This window comes from Chiloscyllium plagiosum, chromosome 23 (genome assembly GCF_004010195.1).
Source record: "Chiloscyllium plagiosum isolate BGI_BamShark_2017 chromosome 23, ASM401019v2, whole genome shotgun sequence".
Taxonomy (NCBI): domain Eukaryota; kingdom Metazoa; phylum Chordata; class Chondrichthyes; order Orectolobiformes; family Hemiscylliidae; genus Chiloscyllium; species Chiloscyllium plagiosum.
Window position 1 is genome coordinate 21,304,187 of NC_057732.1, and position 26,784 is coordinate 21,330,970.

At 38.9% G+C, this 26,784-nt stretch overlaps 1 protein-coding gene across 3 annotated transcripts in view; it reads left to right on the top strand.

Moving 5' to 3' along the window:
* gramd4a (GRAM domain containing 4a) overlaps positions 1-24,214 on the top strand; it is a 147,225-nt gene extending 123,011 nt beyond the window's left edge. For all 3 annotated transcript variants that reach the window (XM_043713699.1, XM_043713700.1, XM_043713701.1), the window contains 5 exons: positions 6,798-6,945; positions 12,216-12,309; positions 18,046-18,130; positions 21,292-21,360; positions 23,476-24,214. In XM_043713699.1, the coding sequence (XP_043569634.1) occupies positions 6,798-6,945; positions 12,216-12,309; positions 18,046-18,130; positions 21,292-21,360; positions 23,476-23,577 (498 nt within the window). In that variant the 3' untranslated portion in view covers positions 23,578-24,214. The remainder of the gene's footprint in view (positions 1-6,797; positions 6,946-12,215; positions 12,310-18,045; positions 18,131-21,291; positions 21,361-23,475) is intronic.
* Positions 24,215-26,784: the final 2,570 nt, after the last annotated feature.

Consider the following 26,784-nt stretch of genomic DNA (forward strand, 5'->3'; position numbering starts at 1 on the left):
TGCGGTGGAGGGCGCCGTCGACCACGTCGGGGGGGAAATTGCGGTCCTTGAAGAAGGAGGCCATCTGTGTTGTACGTATTTTGAACTGGTCCTCCTGGGAGCAGATGCGGCGGAGATGAAGGAATTGGGAGAATGGGATGGTGTTTTTACAGGGGGCAGGATGGGAGGAGGTGTACTCTACCCAAGAGAATTGTGGGTTATTTATAATTGAATTTAGCTGAGTCTGAATAGATTTTTGATCTTGATATTAGAGAATGGTGGGTAGGTGAGAAAATGGAGTTGAAGGCTAATCATGTGAAGCCGTCAAACATGGTGAATGGTAGAGCAAACATCTGTGAGGGTATGGTCTGCTGCTGCTTCAATCTTGTGTCTCCGTGATTGCTTGTGGGCACTTCAGTCACGCTTATCTTGGTACTTGCTACCAACATTGCAGACTTTCTGCTTCTAAATTTCAATTCATGATTCCACCAACAGAATTGTAGATCAATTTTTTTGTGCACTATGAAGTAGCTGCTCTAAACCAACCCACATCAACTTTAGTCTCCCAACCTGCCTCGATCTCCTCCACTTTGCCTACTTATGTAACAGGTCCACAGCGGGTGCCATATCCGTAGCTCTGCACTCATCCTTGGAACTCTTCACATTGTTTGAGGGGCAGAAAAGAAAATAATGCTGAAAAGTGCCAATTGTGTAGCTATAATTGTGCTACCATAATGACTGCTGCTCTCTTCCTATCTTAAAATCCACTAGGAGCACTTGGCTTTGGGAATGTGGCAGAAATATGCTTTTTATAGGTGATGGGGTGTTGCTGTGTTCTGAAAATCTTTGATTAAAAATGTTTAACAATAGGATCGGAAGGTGATTAGTGCATTTTGGAAAAAAAATCAGGATGTTGGTGGTCTTGTGTTTTTTTTATTTGGTATTCCAAACCTGTTTCATATGCAGTGCTGTACATCTATCCATGCTGCTGCTGTGGGCCAAATCAGAAGTTCCTACAGGGGTTTGACTAAGTCTGAATTAATTAGTTGATTTGTAGCAGATGAACTGAGGCAAATTTGGAAAATATTCCAAGGGGAAAGCCTTCCTTATGGAGAAGATAACGGGTTGAAAATGCAACTTGGGGTTTAATAGGATGCCAGTGTTAGTGCTAGTCTGAGACAGTAGCAAGGCTACAGAGTTGGTTTCTAGACCAAGATCACCTTGTTGGTATACCTAATGTCGAACTTCAATGTCTGCTTCATCCCCCTACCTAAGAAAGCACACGCAATGTGCCTTAATGACTACTGTCCAGTGGCTCTAACCTCAATAATCATGAAGTGCTTCGAGAGGCTGATCATAGCCCACATCAACTTTAGTCTCCCAATCTGTCTCGATCTCCTCCAATTTGCCTACCGATGTAACAGGTCCACAGCGGGTGCCATATCTGTAGCTCTGCACTCATCCTTGGAACATCTGGACAACAAAGACACCTACGTCAGACTCCTGCTCATTGACTGCATCTCTGCCTTCAACACTATTATCCCCTCCAGGCTGATCTCAAAACTCCATGACTTTGGTCTCAGCTGTGCCCTCTGCAACTGGATCCTCAGCTTTCTGACCCACAGACCGCAATCGGGAAGCTAGGTAAGTGCACTCCTTCAATAATAACACTCAAAACTGGGGAGCCCCCCATGGATGTGTCCTCAGCCCCCTACTGTACTCCCTGGACACCCACCATTGTTGCCAAATTCCAAATGAGCGCCACCTACAATTTCGCTGACACCACTACCATAGTAGGATAGATATCTAACAATGGCAAGTCAAAATACAGAAGAGAGATGGTGATCTGGTGCAGTGGAAACAGCCTCTCTGTCAGCATCGGCAAAACTAAAGAACTGATCATTGACTTCAGAAAGAAAGGAGGAGACCATGCCCACGTATACACAACGAAACTGAGGTTGAGAGCGTGGAGAGCATCACGTTCCTCAGATGACGAGAATCCTTTCCTGGACTTCCCACGTAGATGCAGCGGTCACGAAGGGACAACACCTCATCTTCCTCAGGTAGCTCAGGAAACTTGGCATGTCCATAAGGACCTGCACCAACTTCTACAGATGCACTATTGAAGTCATACTGTCTGGGTGCATAAAAGCCTGGTATGGCAACTGCTCTGCGCAGGACCGTATGAAACTTCAGAAGGTAGTATGTACAGCCCAGACCATCATGGAAGCCAACCTTGCACAGCTCGCTGCCACAGAAAGGCTGCCAACATCTTTAAAGACTCATTGCACCCTGGTAATGATCACCTACAGCCTCTTCCATCAGGCAGAAGGTACAAGAAGCCTGAACACCAGCAGCTTCAGGAACAGATTCTTCCTGGCCATTATTAGACCGATGAGTGGACTCTCTAGCCTCAAATAGTGCTGATATTGCTAATGTTGATCTCGCCTAGCGCACACCTTATGCCTCTGTGTAAGTCTTTTTGATCTGTATACCCTTGCTTACTATGATCTGCCTGTACTGCTCATAAACAAAGCTTTACACTGTACTTTGGTACATGTGACGATAAATCAATCAAATCAAATAACTGGAGGAGATTGTAGCTCATTTGAACTGGAAGTCAAACAACAAGCCTAAACGTTTGCACTTCCTGGGCTGTTTGGCTGAGATATAAGCCTTCATCTCTGAGCCATTGAAGGAGTTTTGTGATGTAACTTTATCTAGCTCATATATATTTGAAATTGGTATTTAAAATTGTATTATTTGGCAGTAGAATATTTTCATGAATGTAGGTAAGTAGAAAGTTGAGGAGGTCTATGTTGAACTCTTTCTAATTACTATTTTCATTTATTATCTTGGTGGTGGCCTGAGTTTTATGAGATCAATGTGCTTTCTTAAGTTTAAGAAACACATTTGAAATTCTGAAAATAAATACAATAGCACCATCTAGTGGCAAATATGTTTTCAACCGCTGGGTCAGATGTTGCACTGACTTCTCTCCTCTCAAAACAAAACTTAGTGTCATCATGTAAACTCAACTTTCAGTTACTATGTGCTAGTAGTTGTAATTTCATATTTTCAATCATAGATCCGGATAGTATTTAAATACATAAATTCTCAAAATCACTCAATACCTAAGTTTTTAGACTGCTATGTTCATTTTCATTGGGACTTCTTAATTGTCTGGATCATGCAGAATTTGCCTTAACTTTTCCTGTGACTGTAACTAAATGGGTTAGTATGCAGGTTCCTAACTTTGACATTTTGTTTTGAATCCAACCCAAACTGATGAGATTTTCCCCATGGTGATGGCTGTATGCATATACTGTAAATTAAACTTTTAACCTCCTGTGTTTGTATATTTACAGGACAAAAGAGATATTTGACATGAGCCAGTAAATTTTATTTCGGCTGTAGAATATTCACAAAAACTTGAGAATTATGGGTGGCGCAGTGGCTCAGTGGTTAGCACTGACCAGCGCCAGGGACCTGGGTTTGATTCCAGCCTCAGACGACTGTCTGTGTGGAGTTTGCAAATTCTCCCTGTGTCTGCATGGGTTTCCTCCGGGTACTCTGGTTTCTTTCCACAGTCCAAAGATATGCAGGTTCGGTGAATTGGCCAAGTTAAATTGCCTATAGTGTTCAGGGGTGTGTAGGTTGGGTGCATTAGTCAGGGGAAATATAGAGTAATAGGGTTGGGGAATGGGCTTGGGTGAGTTACTCTTCAGAGGGTCAGTGTGGTCTTGTTGGGCCAAAGGGCCTGTTTTCACACTAGGAATTCTAATCCTAAAAAGATATCTGAATTGTTATAGTTATTTACAAAAAGTAAAATTGGTGAATTTTGTAACTTTTTTTAATCACTCGTGGGATGTGGGTATTGTTGGCTCAAGCAGCATTTATTGCTGTGCCTACTTGCCCTTGAGAAGGTGGTTGTGAGCTGTCGTCTTGAACTGCTGCAGACTTTGTGCTGTAAATTGACTCGTTCAGAAGGGAATTCCAGGACTTTCACTTGCCAACAGTGAAGGAGTAGCAATATATATCCAAGTTGGGATAACTACTGGCTTGGAAGGGAACTTGCAGGTGGCTGTATCCCCATTGCACCTGTTGCATTTGTCCTTCTAGATGGAAGTGGTGTTGGGTTTGGAAGGGGCTGTTTAAGGATCTTTGGTACATCTTATAGATGGTACTACACTGCTGCTACTGTCTGTCATTGTTGGAAGGTGTGTATGTTTATAAATGTTGTGCCAGTTAAGCGGGCTGCTTTGCCCTGAAAGATGCCAAGCTTCAGGTGTTTTGTTGGAGCTACAGCCATCCAGGCAAGTGTGGAATATTCTATCACATTGTTGACTTGTGTGTTTTAGATAATGGAAAGGCTTTGGCAAGTCAGGAGGTGAGTTACTTGCCGCAGTATTTCTTGTGTCTGACCTGCTGTTGTCGCCACTGTGTTTATGTGGCGAGTCCATTTGAGTTTCTGGTCAATGGTAAACCCAAAGATGTTGACAAAGGAGATCAAGGATGGCAGCATGACTGGTGGTTAGATTGTCTCTCATTAGAGATGCTCATTGTCTGGCTTTTGTATGTCACAAATGTTACCTGCCAGTTGTCAGCCCAAACCTAATCCAGTCCAAATTGCGTTTGAGCATAGACTGATTTAGTATCTGAGGAGTTGTGAATGGTGCTGAACATTATGCAGTCATCCACACTTCTGACCTTAAGATGGAGGCAAGGTCAGTTGAAAATGTTTGGGCCTAGGACACTGCCCTGAGGACCTCCTGCCGACAACCACAGTCATATTCCTTGATACCAGATATGACTCCAGCCAGTGGAGAATATACCCTGGTACCTGTCGATTCCAGTTTTGCTAGGGTTCCTTGATGCCATACTCCGTCAAATGTGGCTTTGATGTCGAAGTTTGTGACTCTCACCTCACCTCTGGAATTCTGCTGTTTTATGTATGTTTGAATCAAGGCAGATAAGGTCAAACTGGGTGCTGCTTGGTAGTGCAATTCTATCACTTTATTACAAGAATTCAAAATTGCAGAAGAGTCGTCTTACTCAGTCTGATCCAAGATTTCAGTGTGCGCCCTTTAAAGTGGCAAATTTATATACAAATGAAACATTTTTGAGATAGAAGATGAGCACAGAGGCTGTAAACATGCCAATTAATGTATTGTATCAGATAATGCTTGCAAATAAAGAATAAATTTCCATTTTTTTCATAAACTGTTTCAAACTATATTCAAGATTTGGTTTCCAACCAAAGCTTAAATTTTTCACTTTTCCTCTCTGTCATGTCACCAGGTTTGATATTTGTTTTCCATAGCAGTATTTTTCTCCTCATTCACTTAAAGACGCACATTCATTTGGTCAAATCATCCTATTTCTGGATTGGTGGAGACAAGATATTCAACTGAAGTAACACTCTGGGACCCTACAGAAGTCCTGACATACAAATCCATGTGGGATTTGCCCAGGAAGTTTGTGTCCAGTGGGCAATTCAACTGCCCTATTATACCGACTCCGAGCTAGAGTTAGAAACTTCAGGCAGTGCCACAGGTTTTACTGGATAGTTACCAAGGAAATGTCAGGCAGATGTAAACATGCTCTAACCCCTGTTTAACTAGGCAATCAACAACATCCCACCCCCACCATCCCCTCACCATCCCCTCACTAACTAGCTCCTCACAAAGTGAGGATGAGTAGGACGAGGTCTGCCTACACACCAGCACACCCAACCTAACTATCTCCCAGACTTGACTTGACTATCTTTCAACCACCTGTCTCACCCCCCCCCAGCCCATCCTAATCCCTACCTACCCAACTAACCTTATCAGAAGGTGGAGTACCCAACCTTAGTTTAATTCATTCCACTCCAATTGATGCACTCTGCATTTCTATGACAGCTGAGCTTGGAAAATCATGGAAGAAAAGATCAGCCTCCAATTTGGAGAATCTTTGATATAGCAGTAAACAGCTCATCAGTACCACTGCTTGGAAGATTGGTACCATTATGTTTTAAAGGTCTAATTTATTTTTATTAAAGTAATTTTTACAATCCATCCAAAGTGGGGTTGTGGGGGGGGCGGAGAATCACAGGAAACTGAAATAGCCTGTATGAAGAGATTGGCACTTTTGGATAACTTATTCTCTAATTGATAGAATATCTTTAATATATTCCTAAAGACTGCCCCAGAAGTTCTAATGTGTGCTCCTTCAACCTGAATACAAGGTAATCTCATCAATTGTTTCAGAACTTACTCAATATTTGGGATTATTATGAGAAAGTAATTTTGTTCAAAAGCACTCTGTAGAATTATTGCATTTTGATCCATACAGATGTTACTTCAATCAAATGAGCTTTCCTGAATGGATGTGCTCAAGGAAGTCAGTTGAACATTCTCATCTGTATTTTGCAAACACAAAATTCTTCATATTTTAACATTGATTACACTTAGTTTGTATTTTCACAACTTTTGCATTTCCATTTATTGCATCTTACTGGTAACCTGTGCCCTTTTTATTTCTGGCTAAAAACAATGCACTGGTGAGATGACTTGGCAAATGGAAGAAGGCATTAAAGTGCTCATCCTGCAAATTTTCATAAACTGGTAAAAAAGTTCAAAGAAATATGAAAGGACAGAAGGTACAATAATAGAAATAACTTAGTTTTATAAATTAATAATTTGAAAAAAATTTAACAAGTGAATATAAATACCATGAATTGGGACTACCTTTGTGGAAGGCTGAACAGTAGTTCAAGCCATGTGGTTTAAAGCTTGATATGATCCAAACCCACATTGATTGTAATATTTCCACAGATTCCAACAGTTGTGTCAAGGTCCAATGTAACTGCCAACAGCATGTCTGTATATAGCAGGGAGGATGATGGTGCACGTTCACACAGCTCCAAAAAAAGCAGCTTCAGTGAGATCTTCAATTTAGCAGAGAATGAGCGCCCTTTACCAGGTATCTTTTTTTAAAAATCGATAATTTATTATAATAATTAATTACATTTAAAAATGCCCTGAGCACTCCAATGTCAGGGCCTAACAAGGGGAAAATAAATGTTATTCCTTCATATTTGGATGCAATATATGTAGACAGTACCATGTAAGTTTGTTTTGTATATTAAATTAATGAAAAGTTAACTGTCAAGACTGTTGCCACTGCAGACTATGTTAAAATCTAATTCCAAAAGTATTCCTTGAATCTGCAAGTAATTGCAAGCTCTGGATGCCTTTCTCTTGTAGTGTAAATTTTTTGAGTCAGCAGTTGTGTTTGTATAAGTGTTTAAAGAAATCTAGTAACTTAGTTTGTACCCTCAACTTTTGCACTTCCATCTATTGCACCTCATTAGTAACCTCTGCCCTTTTTAATTTTTTTCAAATATTAATTATACACAATAGATTCCAGGATCTATGAATCTCTGTCATTTGCTGCCTTCTAACTCTGCTTGACTGAAAAAATTCATCTTGCCCACCCCATGGCCACCTCTTTCCTACCTACCTCTAACTCATGTTTGCATAATTGATTTTCCCATTCTTCAGAACATCCTGCTTTCTTACCTCTTTTCTTCTAAATATTTATTTGCTCTTCACTCCCAGTGTGCAATGCCATGAGAGATTAAGCAGCCTTATTTAAGTAACAGAGGAACAAGAATAGGCCACACAAAAGCATGGTTGCTTTACTTTGTGTCTATTTGCTCATTTTCACTTCATATCACTAGATACCCTTGTCTGGTAGGAACCTGCAATTATTTCAGCATCTTAGACCAGAAAGTAAAAGAGCAGAATTAAACCATTCAGCTCCTCGAGTCTGCTCCATCATTCGATCATGGCTAATAGGTTTCTCATCTCACGTTCCTGTCGTCTTCCCGTAGCCTTAGGTTCTTGACTAGTGGGGAGAATCAATCTAGCCATCTATCTTAAGTACACAGTGCATTAGTCTTCACAGCCTTCTGTGGCAATACATTCCACACATTCACCACCCTCTGACTGAAAAAATTCTTCATTTCTGTCCTGAAGTGTCATGCCTTCACTCTAAGGCTGTGGCCTGGGCCATAGTTACTCTTACTAGTGGAATCATCTTTTCCATGTCCACTCTCTCCAGGCCTCTGTGTTCTGTAGGTTTCAATGAGTTCCACTGTGATCCTTCTAAACTCCAGTGAGTACAGACCTAGAGTCCTCAACCACTCCTCATATTACAAGCCCTCATCCCCAAGATCATTCTTGTAAACATCCTCCAGACCCCCTTCAAAGACAACACATCCTTCCTTGGATATGAGGCCCAAAACTGCTCTCAGTTCTCTAAATGTGTCTGACAAGAACCTTATACAGTCCTGCATCACTGCTCTTGTATTCTAGCCCTCTCAAAATAAATGCTAATATTGCAATTGCCTTCCTAATTGCCATCTGAACCTGTGCATTAATGTTATGAGATTCCTGAACTAGGACATTTAAGTCCCTTTGTGCTTCAGATTTCTGAGGTCTTTTGCCATTTAGAAAATAGTCTACACCTCTATCTTCCCACCAAGGTGCATAACCTCTCACTTTCCCAGGTTGAATTCAATCTGCCACTTCTTTGCCCTTTCTCGGAGCCTGTTCAAATCCCTCTGCAGCTTCCCTGCTACCTCAACACTATCTGTCCCCCTCTCTCCATCTTTGTTACTAAGTTTACAGATGACCTAATGCCCTCAGTTTCTTTGTCCAGATAATCTGAATAGTTGTGGTCCCAGCAGTGACTCCTGCAGGACTCCACTAGTCATTGGATGCCATTCTGGAAAAGACTGCATTATCCCAACTCTGACTTCTGCCAGTCAGCCAATCCTCATGTCCATGCCAATACCTTGTCCCTAACATCCTTATCTTATTTAGCAACGTCCTGTGCAGCACCTTGTCAAATGTCAAAGGAATTCCAAATAGATCACGACTGCTGACTCACCTTTGTCTAAATTACTTGTTACCTCCTAAAAGAATTGTCTAAATTACTTGTTTTAAGAAAGCGAATGCAATGTTGTCTCTTATCTCAAGAGGGTTGGAATATAAAAGCAGAGATGTACTACTAAGACTTTATAAAGCTCTGGTTAGGCCCATTTGGAGTACTGTGTCCAGTTTTGGTCCCCACACCTCAGGAAGGACATACTGGCACTGGAACGTGTCCAGCGGAGATTCACACAGATGATCCCTGGAATGACAGGTCTAACATATGAGGAACGGCTGAGGATACTGGGATTGTATTCGTTGGAGTTTAGAAGATTAAGGGGAGACTTAATAGAGACGTACAAAATAATACATGGCTTGGAAAAGGTGGATGCTAGGAAATTGTTTCAGCTAAACGAGGAGACTAGGACCCGTGGACACAGCCTTAGAATTAGAGGGAGTCATTTCAGAACAGAAATGCGGAGACATTTCTACAGCCAGAGAGTGGTGGGCCTGTGGAATTCATTGCCACGGAGTGCAGTGGAAGCCGGGACGCTAAATGTCTTCAAGGCCGAGATTGATAGATTCTTGTTGTCTCGAGGAATTAAGGGCTACGGGGAGAACGCTGGTAAGTGGAGCTGAAATGCGCATCAGCCATGATTGAATGGCGGAGTGGACTTGATGGGCCGAATGGCCTTACTTCCACTCCTATGTCTTATGGTCTTATTGTTACCTCCTAAAAGAATTGTCATGAATGACCTCCCCTTGATGAAGCCATGCTGACTCTGCCCTATTTTACCATGCCCTTCCAAGTATTCTGCAATCTTGTCCTTAATAATGGACTCTAAAATCTTTCCAGCTATTAAGGTCAGGCTAACTGGCCTGTAATATTCTATGTTCTGCCTTCCTCTCTTCTTAAACAATGGTGTTACATAAGTCATTTTCAGGTCCCCTGAAACCCTCCTGCTTCCAGTGATTCTTGAAAGATCATCACTAATGCCTCCGTAATCTCCTTCAGAACTATGGTGTTGACCTGCTCTGGATGATTTATCCACCTTCAGACCTTGTAGCTTCCCCAGTGCCTCAAATGTTCTGATTTGATAGAGTAGTAATGTTGTTGGAGGTGAGCAATGTTTATCCAGAGTGCTGCTCCTTTGAGGTAGCTCTTTGATTTGTATTTGATGGACATTTTGGTAAAATGAGGGATGCAGAGCAGATTTACCAGTGTGATACTGCAGCAAAAAGGCTTAAATTATGAGGACAATTTGTATGGGAATATAGGAAGAGGAGTAGACCTTTCAGCCCATTGAGGCTGCTCTGCCATTCAATTAGATCCTGCTCAATCACCTACTTCAATGTCACTTGCCGCAGTATCTCCATGTCCATGATGTCATTAATATCACCGCAGTATTATAGATCAAGGGGCTACTCTTTCTTTAGAAAGAGATGACAAGTGGTGGTTTAATCTGAGGTCAGATGAAGGTAAAGGTTGAGAAGAAGAATCCTAAACGGTAACCTCAGCTGTGTGGAAATTGAACCCATGCTGTTGGTCTCACTCTGGATCTCAAACCAGCCTTCCAGCCAAATTAGTTAAACTGACTCAAGCAAAGTCTCCCTTTGATTGACTTCTGTCTTGAATGTGCTCAACCACTGAGCTTCCACAGCCCTCTGGATGGAGAATTCCAAAGATTCACCACCCTCTGCATGAAGAATTCTTCCTCATCTTGGTCTTAAATAATCTACCAGTTACCCTGAATTTAGGTCCCCTGGTTTTAGCCAGGGGAAATGTCTTGCCTACACCCATCCCGTCATGCCATGTAAAACTACTTAAGTAAGTTTCATTGGGGTCACCCCATATTGTTAAAAACTCTAGGGAATACAGACCACAGATCCAGTCTCTCCTTATAAAACAATTCTAAAATCCCAGAGATTAATCTGGCAAATCTCCTCCTACATAAGGAGACCAAAACTATAAGCATTACTCTTGATGAGGTCTCACCAAGGTTATATACAACTGCAGTGGCATGTTTTCTCCTGTATTCAAAGGCAACATACCGTCCTCAAGTCTTGTTACGTCTTATCTGCTGATCTGTTTCCCTAACAAATACCCTATCACTGCTGCTGTCTCTTCCTTCTTCCCCTCTTGTACAGCTGAGCTGCTATTCATGCCATAAACCTGGTTCTGACTGCACGCCTCTCAGGAACCAATGCCTTCACCAGTTCCCAAATAAAATATTGATTTGCGAGCAGAACATCTGGATGCTTGGACAGTCTGCCCAGCTCTCTTGGACTGTCTTGCAGTCACCTTTCTGTCTCCATGTTCTTAGCTCTTGTGACCAACGTTGAACTTGCTATCTAAGAAGATCTTGGCCGCACAGATTGCCACAGTGACTCCAGAACCACTTGAGTTCCTAAACGCAGAGGTCACATTGCTGCAGCTGGTGACACTTCCTGCACAATTGTTTGTCTCGATCAACAGTAGAGTACGTACTAATTCCAAGCTGTGCTGTGTCACTTTCACTTGACTTCTGTTAGCTTTTTAAAAAATTTTATGTTGCAATAAGCCTTACTTAAGGCACCTCTTTTCCCTATGCAATACATTGCCATGTAATTCACTATGCACTAATTCCCTAGTCACCTGGTCTATGTCTTACTTGGACATCGTCTCTTGATTGTGCAACTCTTACTGACTTATAAACTAGGTTTTGTTCCCTTGAGTAGAGAAGAGTAAGGGTGAATATTTGAGGTGTTTAAAATAATTAAAGAATTTGGTAGGGTAGATAGAAAGAAAGAAACTAGTTCTTTGGTACAGAAACATAGAATAATGAGATTAACCATAAACTTAGAACTAGACTTTTACAGGGTGATATCAGAAAGCACTTCTTCATGTAAAGTTTGGTGAAAATGGAAACCACTCTGGAAAAGCTATTGAGGTTGGGTCAATTGGAAGAATTGAATCTGGAATGGATTACTGTCAGGTAAGGGTAAGTGGAGCTGAGACACAGATCAGTCACATTGGACAATGTCAGAGGGCTGACTAATTTGCTCCTCTATCTATATTCCAAACTGGAATAACGAGTAGCCTGCAAAATAGAAATAACATATTTGCTATTTCCAGAACTAAATGTTGTTAAATTTTGTATTAAATTCATTATTCTTTTCCTGGGTCTCAGTCAAAAATTGATTTTTTTTGTCAATTCTGAATAAAGGCCAATATTGAAAGGAATATTATGTTTGGTTATACGTGTTATGTACTGATAACAGAGTAAAGTTCATTTTTCATGAGTGGACACAAGTAATGTGCTTTTTTTTCCCCAGTATGTGAAAATGGCTGGCGCTGCTGTCTAATTAACAGGGACAAGAAGATACCCACTGACTACATTCGAAATGGTTTTCTCTATGTAACAGAAAAGTAAGTAATACTGAGTTCTCTATGGAGACTGCATAGTGTGTAACAAGGGATAAGTTCATTATTGGTGCAATTCAACTATTTAAAATACATTTAATAGCCTTAAGACATTCCAAATTCCTCTATTGTGAATTATGTACTGTTTCTAATTCTGGCCCCTGTTGTAATGAAGGAAATGCAGCAGCAAATTTCCGCATACCAAAATTCCATAAACAGCAATGTAACGATTATGTTGTTTCGTAGTGTTGATTAAGGATCAATATTGACCAAAACATTCTGGAGGAACCTCCTGCCCTCTTCAAAGTAGCACCAAGGGATCTTTTGTGCCCTTCTGAAAGGGCGAACAGGGCCTTGGCTTGATGTCACATCCAAAAGTTGATTTTTGTGACAATGCTATTGATATATGTCAATAAAGGAAATATCTTGTCTATGGAAGATACTAACCAATGTGTTGCTATCATTCAGCAACCAAAATTTGAAAAAAATCCTAGCTATGTTCCATGTTAAGGTTAGGGTCTTTGTTTAAACACTTAAATGAGTTTTTTTCCCATTGATTTTTAAATAGGATCTTCTGCTTGCTGCCCTTTTTTTAAATAAAAAAATTCTCTACATCCAGTCACAGTGTGGCGGCTCTGTGGTTAGCACTGCAGCCTCACAGTGCCAAGGACACTGGTTCGGTTCCAGCCTCTGGCGACTGTCTGTGTGGAGTTTGCACATTCTCTCCATCTCTGGGTGTTCCAATTTCCTCCCTCAATCCAAAGATGTGCAGATTAGGTGAATTAGCCATGCTAAATTGCTCATAGTGTTCAGGGATGTGTAGGTTAGGGGTAAATGTAGAGTAATGGGTGATAGGTTTGGATGAGATACTCTTAGGATGGTCAGTGTGGACTTATAGGGCCGAGGGGCCTGCTTCCATGCTGTAGGGATTCTATGTCTGTTGAATCTCACAAGGATAATAACATGTTTGTGTTTTCTGAAAGAGCCGCACATAATTGACCTTGAATCAAGGTGCAACATTTTTTTCATCACAAAGCTGAAATATTATAATCAGGCAAACATCCTTTTTAATGCACCTTAGATCTGAAACACATTTAAATCTAATAATTGACACCATGTTCATTACAGTGCCATCTACTACAGTCTTCTTCCTAGAGCCTTAAACTAGAGAAGTCACATTTATTTGCTGCTAATTCATTATCTCAACCCTTTCAAGATTTCCCAGCTCCTAGTTGTATGTGTGTCCTTTGTTGACAGGTTTGAAACTGTTCTTTATAACTTCTTCTCTTCAATCCCATGTTATGGACTCCCTTTCTGTCCATTGCTGCTTGTGGCCTCCCTTTATTATCCCATACCCTTGCGCACTCCCTCCCATTTCCAGCCCTACCCCCTTCTGTTTTACTTGCTCTCTCACCTTCTCTTGCAGCCCCTTTCTTCCCTCAGTCTCCTTGCACCCTCCACCTGTACAGCTGATTATAAGCCAGAGGACCTCTTAGGCAAAAAAGCAGCTCCCAATTCTCTGTCACATCACCACCCGAAAGGCTGCTTCAGGCATGACTCCTCCTCCTGCCCTTGGCAAAATGCCAGCTAGCTCTCACCTGTGGCATTCCACCTTCCTGCTTATTGACCTTCAGCTACTGTCTTCCCGAATCTTACTCTTATGGTGACTCCTCCAATGTTGGTACCATTTTGGGTCAGATTCCTGGGACTCTAACGCACAGCATTGTGGATGTATCTTCACCAAATGAACTGCGAAACCAGCTCACTATCACTTCTCAAAGGCAACTAAGATGGTCGATGAATGCTGGCCCAGCCAGCAATGCCCACATCCTGTGAGTGATTTTTAAAGGAAACTTCCATATCTGATTACTCAAAACTCCTCAGGTTTGCTATTCATAGGTTGGTCCTCTCTTGTATCTATAGCTACAGGCTTAGAAAGTAATAAACATGGGATATACCCAACCTGATAGGGTTGGGTTTAGGCTTCTCATCATTTCTGACTGTTCTAGTCACGTGATTGACTTTTTTCTGATTGCCTCATGAGTGAATTTTCCCAGTGACTTGGGGAAATCAGAGGACATTGTCCCTGCATATTTTTGTATATTGTCTTGAATTAATTTCACTGGCATCTATGATGCACAAAAGTAGTTCTGATTCTGAACTAGATGATGCTATTTACACATTCAATGCACTAATGAAGCTGTCAAAAATTCAAAATGAGGAAGACTGATTTAGAGCCATATTTCCTTAGTGCATTCAACTGCATGTTGACTTGTTGGAAGAATAAATCTGCAGTGAAACCTTGTTGGATTATTCCAATGTTTAATAAAAATTGACAGGTTTGTAATCTGTCATTCTTGTTCTATTAATTAGCATTTTAAAACTGTATATATTTATTCAGGGATAATAAGAAAATTAATTTCCAGAAGTGAAATCAAAGTTTTAGTATTTAATATTATGTGAACAGCTAAATTTTGAGTTCATTGTTTGCATTTAATAATATTATTTCATTATATTAATGTCTTTCTGAAATACGTTTCAAATTCTTCTCAATCACAACAATCATAAGTAAAGCAATTCGATTTTGAGGCTGACTCACATCAAGTTAAACTTGGAGAGAATGCAATGGCTGTCACTCAATCAGAATTTTCTTATCCTTATCCATTGTTCAGCACTTCAGGAATTTAAGCTCTTTTAAATGTTTAGCAAAATGTTTATAGCATCGTCTGGTGCTATGACATGAATAAATTCCATACTTAAAATTGTACTCTCAAAATATTTAATAAGTTTACATAAAAGAATAATTGATATCAGGATGTAATACTGAATAATTTTTCCATATAAATGTGTCATCTTTCTTTTGTCAAGATTGGCTGCACTCGTTAAAAGAATAAAATATTTAAATGGACTGGAGAAGCCTGGATTTATTCATTTAAGATTCGTACTGTTTCTCTATAGTGCATTTGTTAGGTGTTTTTGCCATTCAATGTGTTAAGTTTTTAATAAGCATTTAGCTGGATGTGTAATTTGCCTAGTCACCAGCAAGTGGTGTGTTCTGTCACCTGTTGGTGGAACTGCAATAGAGCACTGAGCAATGTTTTTCATTTTGAACACACAAAAGTCCATGATGTTGTGTTAGTCCTATATTAAATGCAGAAACTGAGAATGTTGACGAAGCTCATCAGATCAAACAGCATCTTCAAATAAAGTAGACAGGTTTGAATAGGGTTATTTGAAACATTAACTTGTCGAACTATATTAGCTAACAGCAATCTAACCTCTCCATATTAGACACCTGTGCTGGTGACTACTTGTTGAGTTGTGTTTGTTTAAGTTTCTAGCATCTGGAGGAGTTTGAGTTTTGTTTGTCTTTGCCCAGGTTTTGTGTTGAACTTAACAGTGAGGTTAATAGCACTTATCGTTGTTGTGAAATAAACTTGATAACAACTTCAAGAATGAAGGTCTGAGCAGTAAACTCTGGAAATTAGTAGTTGTAGTATTAGTAACCTTGTGACTCCACAAGCTGCTTATACCAGAAGTTGGGCATTGTGAAGATGGAGAAAGGTTGGAAATTGGAACAAAGTTAATTAAGTTTTCCATTCCAGGATACAAGCAGACGCCACACTGATGCAGCAAGGTGTACTGTATCTTCATTTTGGTGAAGTACTGTTCACAATTTTATAAGTCTTTATCCAGTCCTAAATGAAATCGCCTCCCTCATTTCTTTCTCTACAACGCTAATACAGTTGTCAGTGTACAGAGAAAGAAATGAAGGAGGGGTCTCAAGTAGGACTGGATAAAGACTTATAAAATTGTGAACAGTACTTCACCAAAATGAAGATACAGTATGCCTTGCTAGTTACTCACCATATTTAGGGCTGATGCGTTCAGGAATGAATGAACCTAATGCCATTATGAGTCATAATTATTGTCAAGCAACCATTCTGACCCATAAACTTGTATTTTCTTAAGTTTGGAGTTGCATTTCTTCGTCATTAATCAGATTTCAAAAGAAAAACAGTATATTAACTTGTAGATTTTCTATCTTATTTTATCTTGCTTTGTAATTCATGGTTGAGAGCCTGTATGCCTCAGATTTTTTTGGTTGAAGAGCCATGCTCGAATAAAATAGTAATTTATTGTCACTTGTATTTAGAAAATAGCTGTATTTAGACAAAAGTCACCTTGGTCAAGTGCCACTTTAATTACAGAAAATATAAAAAATTTAAAACAAAGTTCATCTTTTGTTCCTTTCACGTCTCCTGGGTTTCTGAAATGACTGTTGCCGAAGCCATCGCTAACATAGCCACATCAAGGAGGAACGGACTGGACCCACAATGCTGAAGCTACTGCAGCAGCACCCTTGCCGCAAGCATTCCAGGCTGGACTCACAAGTCGCAACTGCTGAAACCACCATGTCACCTCCATAGCCCAGAGAATTGGATTGGACCCACCAAGTCACTGAAGCTGAAATTGCAACTGCCATGGCCACGAGAAACAGTTCAGATCCATCATGCCATTGCCACAGCCCCTTGCAGCTACCTTTATCCACCATAGCTGCAAAAATATGATAAGACGAAGCTTGATATAAAAGATAAGAAAGAAGTATATGGTTGGCCTGGTGATTAGGACCGGATGGGCCCAGAAGCCTGAAGACTCCCTCTGCTGCCACTGCCATTTAGAGATCCTGAATATGTAAACAGAGTAGGAAAACTCTGACATCACAGCTACAATAAAAAAAAATCTAGAGGGGGCAAGTGGCCAAAGGGAGCAGCTCTGGTGTGGCTCAAAAGATCTACTGAATGCACGGGAGGCAGGGGGTAGTTATTTGGAGAAGAACTGGACCAACATGAAGGTGGCAGAATAAGAGCTCATCATCATGTCAAGTTCAATGTTCACTGAAGTGGATATGCAAGGGAATGAAGCTGAGATCTTTGGGCATTGATCAGAGCAGATAGTGAAAACACAGCAGTGGAGTGGAGGTGGGGGGGAATGTCACCTAAGAGATGAAGATTGATGAAAAACATAGAAAGACAATATCTTTTGAATTCAAATGCATGTCAACCATTAGTTGGAAAGAAAACTAATAAGAGAATGCTTGGATGAGTATAAGAAAAGAACAGTGATGCAACTAGCTAAAAGTTGCGTGCTGTTCCAAAAGTTGTTACAACAATGAGTTTACAAGAGTTACTCGATATTTGGATTAACATTTGTTTCATTTTGCTGTGGGCAGTAGCCTAATCAGATTTACACAAACCAATCTAGACTCAACCGGTATGTAGATTTCTGTTGAGCAAAAATTGAAATGTATTAACAATTGATTGTCTTTTTAGAACCAATAATAAATGACAAAGAAGAAAAACTATTGAACCTCTCTGAAATCAAATTTTAATGCTTTAAATTTTTACTTTTGTGATTCTGTTTATAATTTCACCATTTACACTTAGGCTGGTCATCAAACATTCATTTTCTTATTATATTTTTGGTGAAATGTGAAACAAATCAGATATAACTGAAGACCTTGAATGATACTCTGATTAGTTTTCTTAGAAATGTAAAATGACAAATGTCAAACACTTTATTTAATTTCCAATGAAAGGTCACAGACCTGAAAAATTAATGTTGTTTATCTGTCTTCACAGTTGCTAAGTTTTCCATTGTATTCAGTTCTTAGTTCTGACTTCCAGTATCCCACAATATTTTGCTTTTTTATACACCTTTTTAATCTTTCCCTTTCTCCAGTTATTTATGCTTTGAAAGCTCCAAATCTGGTTCATCTAAGAAAAATAAGATCATAAAACTAAAAGAAATTACAGATATTCAAAAGGTAAGCTTCTGGCCTCTGAGCTTTTTCATTTTTTTATATTACGTTATGGCATTTGAACATCATGGAAAGGGTGTTGTTTGTTGCGCACGCCTTTGAGAAGTTGGCAGTGAGCTGCTGCTTAAAGTACCCGAGTTGTGTTTTAGCTTGCTTTTGTGTTTTTGGTTTGAGTTTTGGAAGTTGTAATCAACTTGCGAAGAATTGCATGTATTTCACATTGTAATGTGCCTAGACATTTTATGTTGGAGTTTATATAATGCTGTTAGTACCTTTTTGTCCTTCCTGAACACTGATATGAACATTTTGGTGTATTTTTTTTGAGTTACATGGAATAGGTGGTGGAATAGCTGAGATTTTTAATAACTTTGAATGATTTCGTAGTGACAAGCAGACCAATATGGATATGCAGATGATAGATATGTGTATATGGTTATGCTGAAGTTTGCATGTATAATATATACATATATTAACAGTCCCATTACCTTGAGTTCTAAGTGATCAAAGAAATTCAATTCCTAGTAGACATGAATCAACTACATCTACCATAAATTCAGCAACACTTTGTCAATTGCTGTGCATAAAAGTGGAAATATCTCCATTTGGTAGTTAAAGGGCTGGATACTCCTCCATATTTATCAGCCTGTCTTCTATCAGTACATCTTTTTCTTGTTAAGCTTATACTGTCTAAATAATGTCACTAGGTTCAATATGGATTGGTACATTCTCCTGAATTGGGATTATTTATCACTACTATATATACTGGTGTATATAATTATCAGCTCAGATTTATGTAATATCTTTAAATACCTTTTAAGGTGAAAAAATTCAGAGTTGCTTCATAAAGATTATTTCACGTAAAATATCTTGAAACGTAGTAGTATTTGAAAAAATTCTTAAGTTTTCAGGAAATACACTTTTAATGTAATAAAATAACAGTTTTGATTAATTTGATTGACATTGATTAAGTCCTTAAGTTCACCTCTTAATATTTTGTGTTACCTTTGAAATGTGCTGATCTTTCTATCCAAAATCTTATCGTGCAATTTCATTGCATCAACATTTTGATGAAAGCTTTGCATTATGAAGTATTGAGTGATCTGGCAGGGAGGCTTTATGTGAGATCACGCAGCTTTGCTGCAAGTCCAAAAATTGTGGTGTTGTCTATAATATCAGCTTGGAGCTATGGTGTTGTTCAAAAATAAAAGCATATTACTTTATATAGATATCAAAAGTTTAAAGTATCTCAACAGTGATAAAATATTCTTATTTTCCAAAAGGAAAGTGCTTTCATGTCCCCTTGTTTAAGAAGGGTAGCAAGGATAATCCAGGTAATTACAGACTGGTGAGCCTGATGTCAGTGGTACGGAAGCTGCTGAGAAGATACTGAGGAATAGGATCAATTTACATTTGGAAGAAAATGTAATCAGTGATAGGCAGCATGGTTTTGTGCAGGGAAGGTTATGTCTTACCAACTTAATAGAATTCTTTGAGGAGGTGACATAGTTGATTGATGAGGGAAGGGCTGTAGATACTTGGACTTTAGTAAGGTTCACCATGATAGGCTGATGGAGAGAGTGAAGTTGCATGGGGTCCAGGATGTACTCGCTGGATGGATAGAGAACCGGCTGCACAGCAGGAGACAGTAGTAGTACTGGAGGGGAGTTTCTCAAAATGGAGAACTGTGACCAGTGAAGTTCCACAGGGATCTGTGCTGGGACCACTGATGTTTGTAATATACACAAATAACCTAGAAGAAGGTATAGGTGGTCTGATGAGCAAGTTTGCAGATGACAGTAAGTAGCAGATAATGAAGGGGACTGTCAGAGAATGGAGCAGAATATAGATAGATTGGAGAATTGGGTGGAGAATTGGCAGATGGAGTTCAATCTGGGCAAATGTGAGGTGATGCATTTTGGAAGATCCAATTCTAGAGCGATCCATGCGGTTAATGGAAAAGTTCTAGGGAAACTTTGTACAGGGAGATCTTGGTGTTTAGGTCCATTATACCCTGAGGTTGGCAACGCAGGTCAGTAGAGTTGTCAAGAAAGCATGCGGCATGTTTTCCTTCATCGGGCTGGATATTGAGTACAAACGTTGGCAGGTCGTGTTGCAGTTGTTGGTCTGGCCGACTTTGGTTCGGCTGCATTTGTGTACAGTTCTGGTACTGTACTGTGTACAGTTCTGGTTGCTACATTACCAGAAGGATGTGGATGCTTTGGAGAGGGTTCAGAGGAGGTTCACCAGAATGCTGTCTGGTATGGAGGGCACTAGCTATGAAGAGAGGTTGAATAGATTAGGATTATTTTCAATAGAAAGATGGAGGATGAGGGGGTCCTGATTGAGGTCTACAAAGCCATGAGAGGTATAGACACAGTGGTTGGCAAGAAGCTTTTTCCCCCACAGTGAGGGACTCAGTAACTAGGAGATATACATTTAAGGTGAGAGGGAAAAAGTTTAAGGGAGATATGTGTGGAAAGTTCTTTACGCAGAAGGAGGTGGGTACCTGGAACACATTGCCAGGGGAGGTGGTAGAGGCGGACACAATAACAAGTTTTAAGCTGCATCTAGACAGATACATGAAATGGGCAGGGAGCAGAGGGATACAGATCCTGGAAAATAGGCGACAGGTTTTGATAGAGGATCTGGATCGACGCAGGCTTGGAGAACCAAAGGGCCTGTTCCTGTGCTGTAATTTTCTTTCTTTGTGATGGTGAGCTAATAGTTTTGTTCCATTTTGAATCTATTTTGCAGAGTCAATTTCTTCAAAATTGAATTTTCCTGACTATCTTTTTTGCTGAAATCTAATGGAAACATAATCATTTAAAGTTTTTCATTCAATTTAACTTTAGTAATGATACAATAAAAAAAGTTCCAAAGTGTTCAAAAATACAATATCAATGTGATCATAAAGGAATCTTGAATCCATCTTGAATACTGTTGTAAAATCTTGTGTGACTGGAGATGAGACCCCATTTGACTGTCCACATTTCCTTCAGGTGGCATTTTTAAAAAAAATTAACTTGAATATTGCAAATATTTAATTGTCACACTAGCTTGTTATTCATTTGGACCATACTTAAGATGTTAATCTCAACTCAAAATACTAACTGTTGCCATTATGCATTATTTTTCACTGTTTTCTCTGCCTTTTTTTGCTCCAACAGTACAAAGTTTTGTCAGTTTTGCCAGGATCAGGAATGGGCATTTCAGTAACTACTCCGTACACGCAAAAGGTAAACCATTTCTTTCTTTGGTGATGTGATTTATATGTGAACATACAAATTAGATACAATAGCCAGTCATTTGTTCCCTCGAACCTGCTTTGTCATTCAGCAAGATAATGCCTGATCTGGTTGTGCGTCAAATTTCACCTCCTTACCAACTGTTGAGAACCTCTGATACCATTGCCTAATATGAATCTGTCTGCTTCCGACTTAAAAATATTCAGTAATCCTGCTTCAACCACTTTAAGGCAGAGAAGTCCAAAGTTGCACAATCCTCTGAGAGAAAAAAAGTCTCATCTGTCCTAAAAGGGCAATCCTGAACTTTTAAACAATGACTCGTAGTTCTGGACACACCCGACAAGAAGAAACATCCTTTTGATCCCTAACTTGTCAAGACTGATCAGGATTTTGTACACTTCAATCAAATCACCCCTTCACTTGTAAACTCTAATAGTCTGTTCAACTATTCTCAAAACAACCTATTCATCCCATGTTTTAATCTAGTAAGCCTTCTTTGAATTGCTTCACATGGTCTCACCAATGTCCTATATAGCTGAAGAATAATGTCCTTATTTTGATTTTCAGTTCATTTTATAATAAAAGGTAATATGCCATTAGCTTTCTTACTTGCTGTACTTGCATGCTAACTTCTTGTGGTTGATGCACTAGAGCACCTAGATCATACTGTGCCTCATAGTTTTGCAATTGTTCTCGAAATAATATTCTGCTTTTTTATTCTTCAAAGGAAGCCACTTCACATTTTCCCGCATTATTCTCCATCAGCCAGATTTTTGCTCCCTCACTAAACTTATTTGAATATGTATGTTTCTTCCATATGTCCTCTTCACCATATCCTTTCTTATGCATCTTTGTGTCATCTGCAGCTTAAGCTACTAAGCCTTTGTACTTTTCAACCAAGTCATTGATATAAATTGTAAAATGTTGAGGGCCCAGCCCAGACCACTATGCGATTCCACTCATTACATACTGCCAATCAGAAAAAGACCCGTTTATGCATATTCTCTTTATCTGCCAGCTAGACAGCCAATTTTGTATCCATGGTAATATTCTCTACACCATAGACTCCTGTTTGTTCAATAAGATTTTGTGGCACTTTGTGAAATGCCTTCTGAAAATCTAAGTACTGTACATCTACATGCTTATCCACATCATGTCGCACTCCAATAGATTGGTTGAACATCACATTCCTTTCACAAAACTGTGTTGACTCTTCCTGATTACTTTGAATTTTTCCATTTCAGTTCTAATTAGCCATCTCTTTCAAGATTCTAAGAATAAGCCCATCGCGGTCTGGGGATTTGTCAGCCCTCAGCTCAATCAGTTTACTCAGTACTGCTTACCTTGTGAATGTAATTTGCAAGTTCCTCTCTTCCATGCATCTTGTTGATGTAGTGATTACTGGATTTTTTTATCCTCCACACTGAAAACAAATCAAATTTTTGTTTATCAGCTGTTTTCTTGTTAACTTCTCACTCTCACTCTCTCTCGAAAGGGCCAACTCTCACTTTATTTTTTTTACTGCCTGCAGAAACTCTTGCTACCAGTTTTTAAATTTCGAGATAGCTGCCTCTAATCTCTTTTTTTTCTGATTAACCTTTCAGTTAGTCAGTTGCGTTCTTTATATATTGTCTAATTTAACATGCCACTCATCTTTGCTGTTTCAGATATTCAGCTTTTAAACAAAATAAGAAAATTCCACTCAGTTTGAAGATGTAATTGTATCCCATTGCAATATTCTTTTCAAAATCCTCCACAGACACTCTGGACTAGTTGTATACTCTTTAGAATGGTTTTATAAAGTTACTTTTGCAAGGCCACAAAGTATCTTGGCAACACAGCAAAATTAAAGCTGTACTGAGGTGAAGTGCTCACTTGCACAGAGTAATAATATGAGTTATCTTCTATTTCTCCTATGTCTTATGTACAATGACACATGAGAAATATGGTGCAATATCTGATCTGATACTGAGAATTTTTGCTTTTCATTGTGAAATCTAATAGTGCGTATGCAATTGTGTTACACTAAAGGGAAAGAACTTTACCTTTAGATTGTGCTTGATTTTTCTTTGAATTCCAGTGAAAGTATTTTTCTATGTCTTTTAGCCACTCGTATTCGGTGCTATGTTACACCGGGATGAAGCATTTGAAGCAATAAATTGTCAACATACCAAAATAACATCCAGTATATCCAGTAATGAAACTTAACCAAGTTCTTACAATAATCAGAAATCATGTGTATAATAATATGGAAATGAACAGTTGGACAAGAACCTCCATTACTTGTTTAATATTTGTGATGGATTTTGTACTTAATTGGAATAGATGGTTTATAATGTGTATATTTTTAACTTGCTGTTTAGTTCTTTTACATTTTTGTCAGATTCTCCACAAAAGTGCTGTTACTTTCATAGTAATCCCTGCACAGTAAGCACTTTTGGCATTTGTTTACAGACATTTTAAATGTTAGACTAATTTGGGGTATGGAAGAATAAAGAGTGGTTCTTAGAATAAAGTAAAATAAAATTTCGAGTCAAAGATTTGCAAAATCTGATTGCCAAGATTGTATATTTTTTGGTGTCCATTTCAGATGGCAAGCTTATTGTTTTGAGGTAATTCTCCTGTCAGAAGGAGTTGGTAAACTAAGTGAAGTGAATATGTTGCACCCTAAAGCTGATGACTGGACAGCATCGATATTAAGCAACTAACATTAATACATCATGAAGTGATTCATTAAACATTAGCATGAAAGGGTCCGCGTATAATATAGCCACGTCTACGAATATCATAACCTCAATAATTTCATCCACTGTTCCATGAAAATAAGATGTAATTACTAAAAGTTTAAAAATTTTTTTTTTGCTGCATGTTAATTACCTATTCAAGTTATTTTCTCTGGTTTTAAGATCCACATTTACCCCTTCCGCAGGCTTTGCCAGATTTTGCAATATAAATATTTGGAAAAATTAGTGCTTTGCACAGTTCTTCCCACTGATTTGAATGTTGCATTTATATCTTAGTGCTCAAAAGTATTTTACTTTTCTTTATGCTAATTCCCTCCAAAAAGTCTACATTTTTGCAAGACTTTTTAAGATTTTCCAGACATTACAAATTAAAAGATTTGATGGGTATATCTCACTTCATCTTGTTTTCTTTTGTAAGAAGAAGTCTGATTTTGTCCGTATTCACTGCACTAATAACATTTTACAGCCTCTTTTTGTTTTAAGTTGCACCTAGCATCAGATCTACTTCTAAGGCTTTATGAGCAGCAATTAGTTTGTTTACCACAGAAGTGGTATCAAGTGACACCTTCAGCATTCCTTTTCTCCCTATGTGAGGGAAAAAAACCTGCCTTTGTTCAGTCTCTTTTCTCTTGAGAACCAATTTTGGGACATCTCAGACATGAGCCCATGTCCTCTGTCTCAATACTATGGTTCAAAAAATACAATGGCTGAGAATTTCTAGAAATCAGTTCCTTTCTCCTTTGCTTTTTGTTGCTATCAATGTTCAGCATGGCATCTAACTGCAGTGAACTTTAAATTTCTTCAAATACCTCCAACTCTACATATTAAAGATGGCAGATGTTTGCATTTCCCATACTTTTCTGGCATTTTAAAAATATCCTGTGGTTTCACCAGTGTTAGCAGCAACAATTCTTTGCCATTGCCTTCTCCAATTCAAAATTCTCAGTCTTGTACTCCAGATCCAGTCAGAATGCAAAAGCGTGAAATGGCTGACAAACTTCCAAAGAACCTTCAGAAATCTGTACAGCTGCCAATTACCAACTCTTAAGATGTTCTCACTCATTTTATTTGTCCAATTGCTAATAAAGTTTATATTGTATATGAAGATACCTGATCATGCTGAATAATTTTTATTAATGTACTTCATACAATATATACCAATTTCTTAGATTTATTCGAGGTGTAATTTGTTATAACTTCTGTTTTAACATTGTTGGGACAGCAAAAACTGGAATATAATGATACGTTTGTGATGTATAGTTTCTTGAAGTGCATACATTTGCCAAGTTCTCTGCACCTTTAGTTTACTGTTTAAGTGGGTACGTTTACTGAGGGCTAATATTTCAGCTTCTGTATTAGAAGTGCATTTGCTGGTTTGGTTCCCTCAAAGGACACAAATTAGCAACAATTTTAAGTTTAAAATAATGTAAACACTTTGTAAAAAAAAAAGTCTACAGGTAGTTTTTAAACTAAGGCAATTTATTTTCTTAATATCCCAATCATAAAAAATGCAGTTGCCATTCTTGATAAGCATTAAATATATTGACTGTCTACATATTGAAAGTTGTGCATAATTTTTTTGGTATCATGTAAAACTTGGTGTAAAGAAAGCAGAAAATATTAATAGATCCAGGAAATGTAACTTAAGCCTATAAAATTTGCAAGCTTCGCATCATGTTTATTGTAAAAAGAAAACAAAGTCTTGTAAAAAGTCACAGATTTTTATTTGCAATAAATGGTTCTGTTTAAAAAAAACCCTTTGTATTATGGTTCTATAATGTACACTACCATCTGCATTTCAGCTCCAACCTACGAAAACAATTGAGTGCCGATGCATTTTAAGAGCCATGAACAGTATGTGCCTGAGTATTATTGAAAGTCTTTATTCATTAAATTTGTTTTGTGATTAAACTTTAACATTTACATTGAAATTGCAGTTGTCCCACAGATGGTGGCTTATGAATAGTGAAATAATTTCAGGAACCTGCTGCTTCAGCAAATTTGAGCTGTTGTGTGTGCATTTACTGAAGCCTTCCTCCTTACCCTACTTCTATTTACATTTATCCTGAACTACCGGCTTAGTTGCCAGCTTGATACTGTTATGAACTGAGTAGTTATCCAGGGTAGAATTAGCCCCAGCCTGTGAATAGTAAGAGGGACAGAAAGAACAGTTGTGGCAATGCAACTGCAATCCTGGAAGCAAAATCAGTTAATCTGTGACTGATTGTTTAACTGTTTCAAAGTTTGCTCAGTTCCTTTGGGTACAGTGCCTTGTTGCTAAGTAGCTTTGAAAAGGCTTTAACAAATACAAAATCTGCAGCTGAATTAGTTGATTAAATTGAAATTATGTTTATCCTATGCACAGCACTAGAATGCTCTCATTAAACTCTGTATCTGCATAGAAGTCATACAATGCTTAGATACATTCTGGCTTGAGGATGTCTGTTGTTAGTAACTGATGTCACCAGGTAAAAACAATGACTGCAGATGCTGGAAACCAGATTCTGGATTAGTGGTGCTGGAAGAGCACAGCAATTCAGGCAGCATCCGAGGACAGGCAAAATCGACGTTTCGGGCAAAAGCCCTTCATCAGGAATAAAGGCAGAGAGCCTGAAGCATGGAGAGATAAGCTAGAGGAGGGTAGGGGTGGGGAGAGAGTGGCATAGAGTAC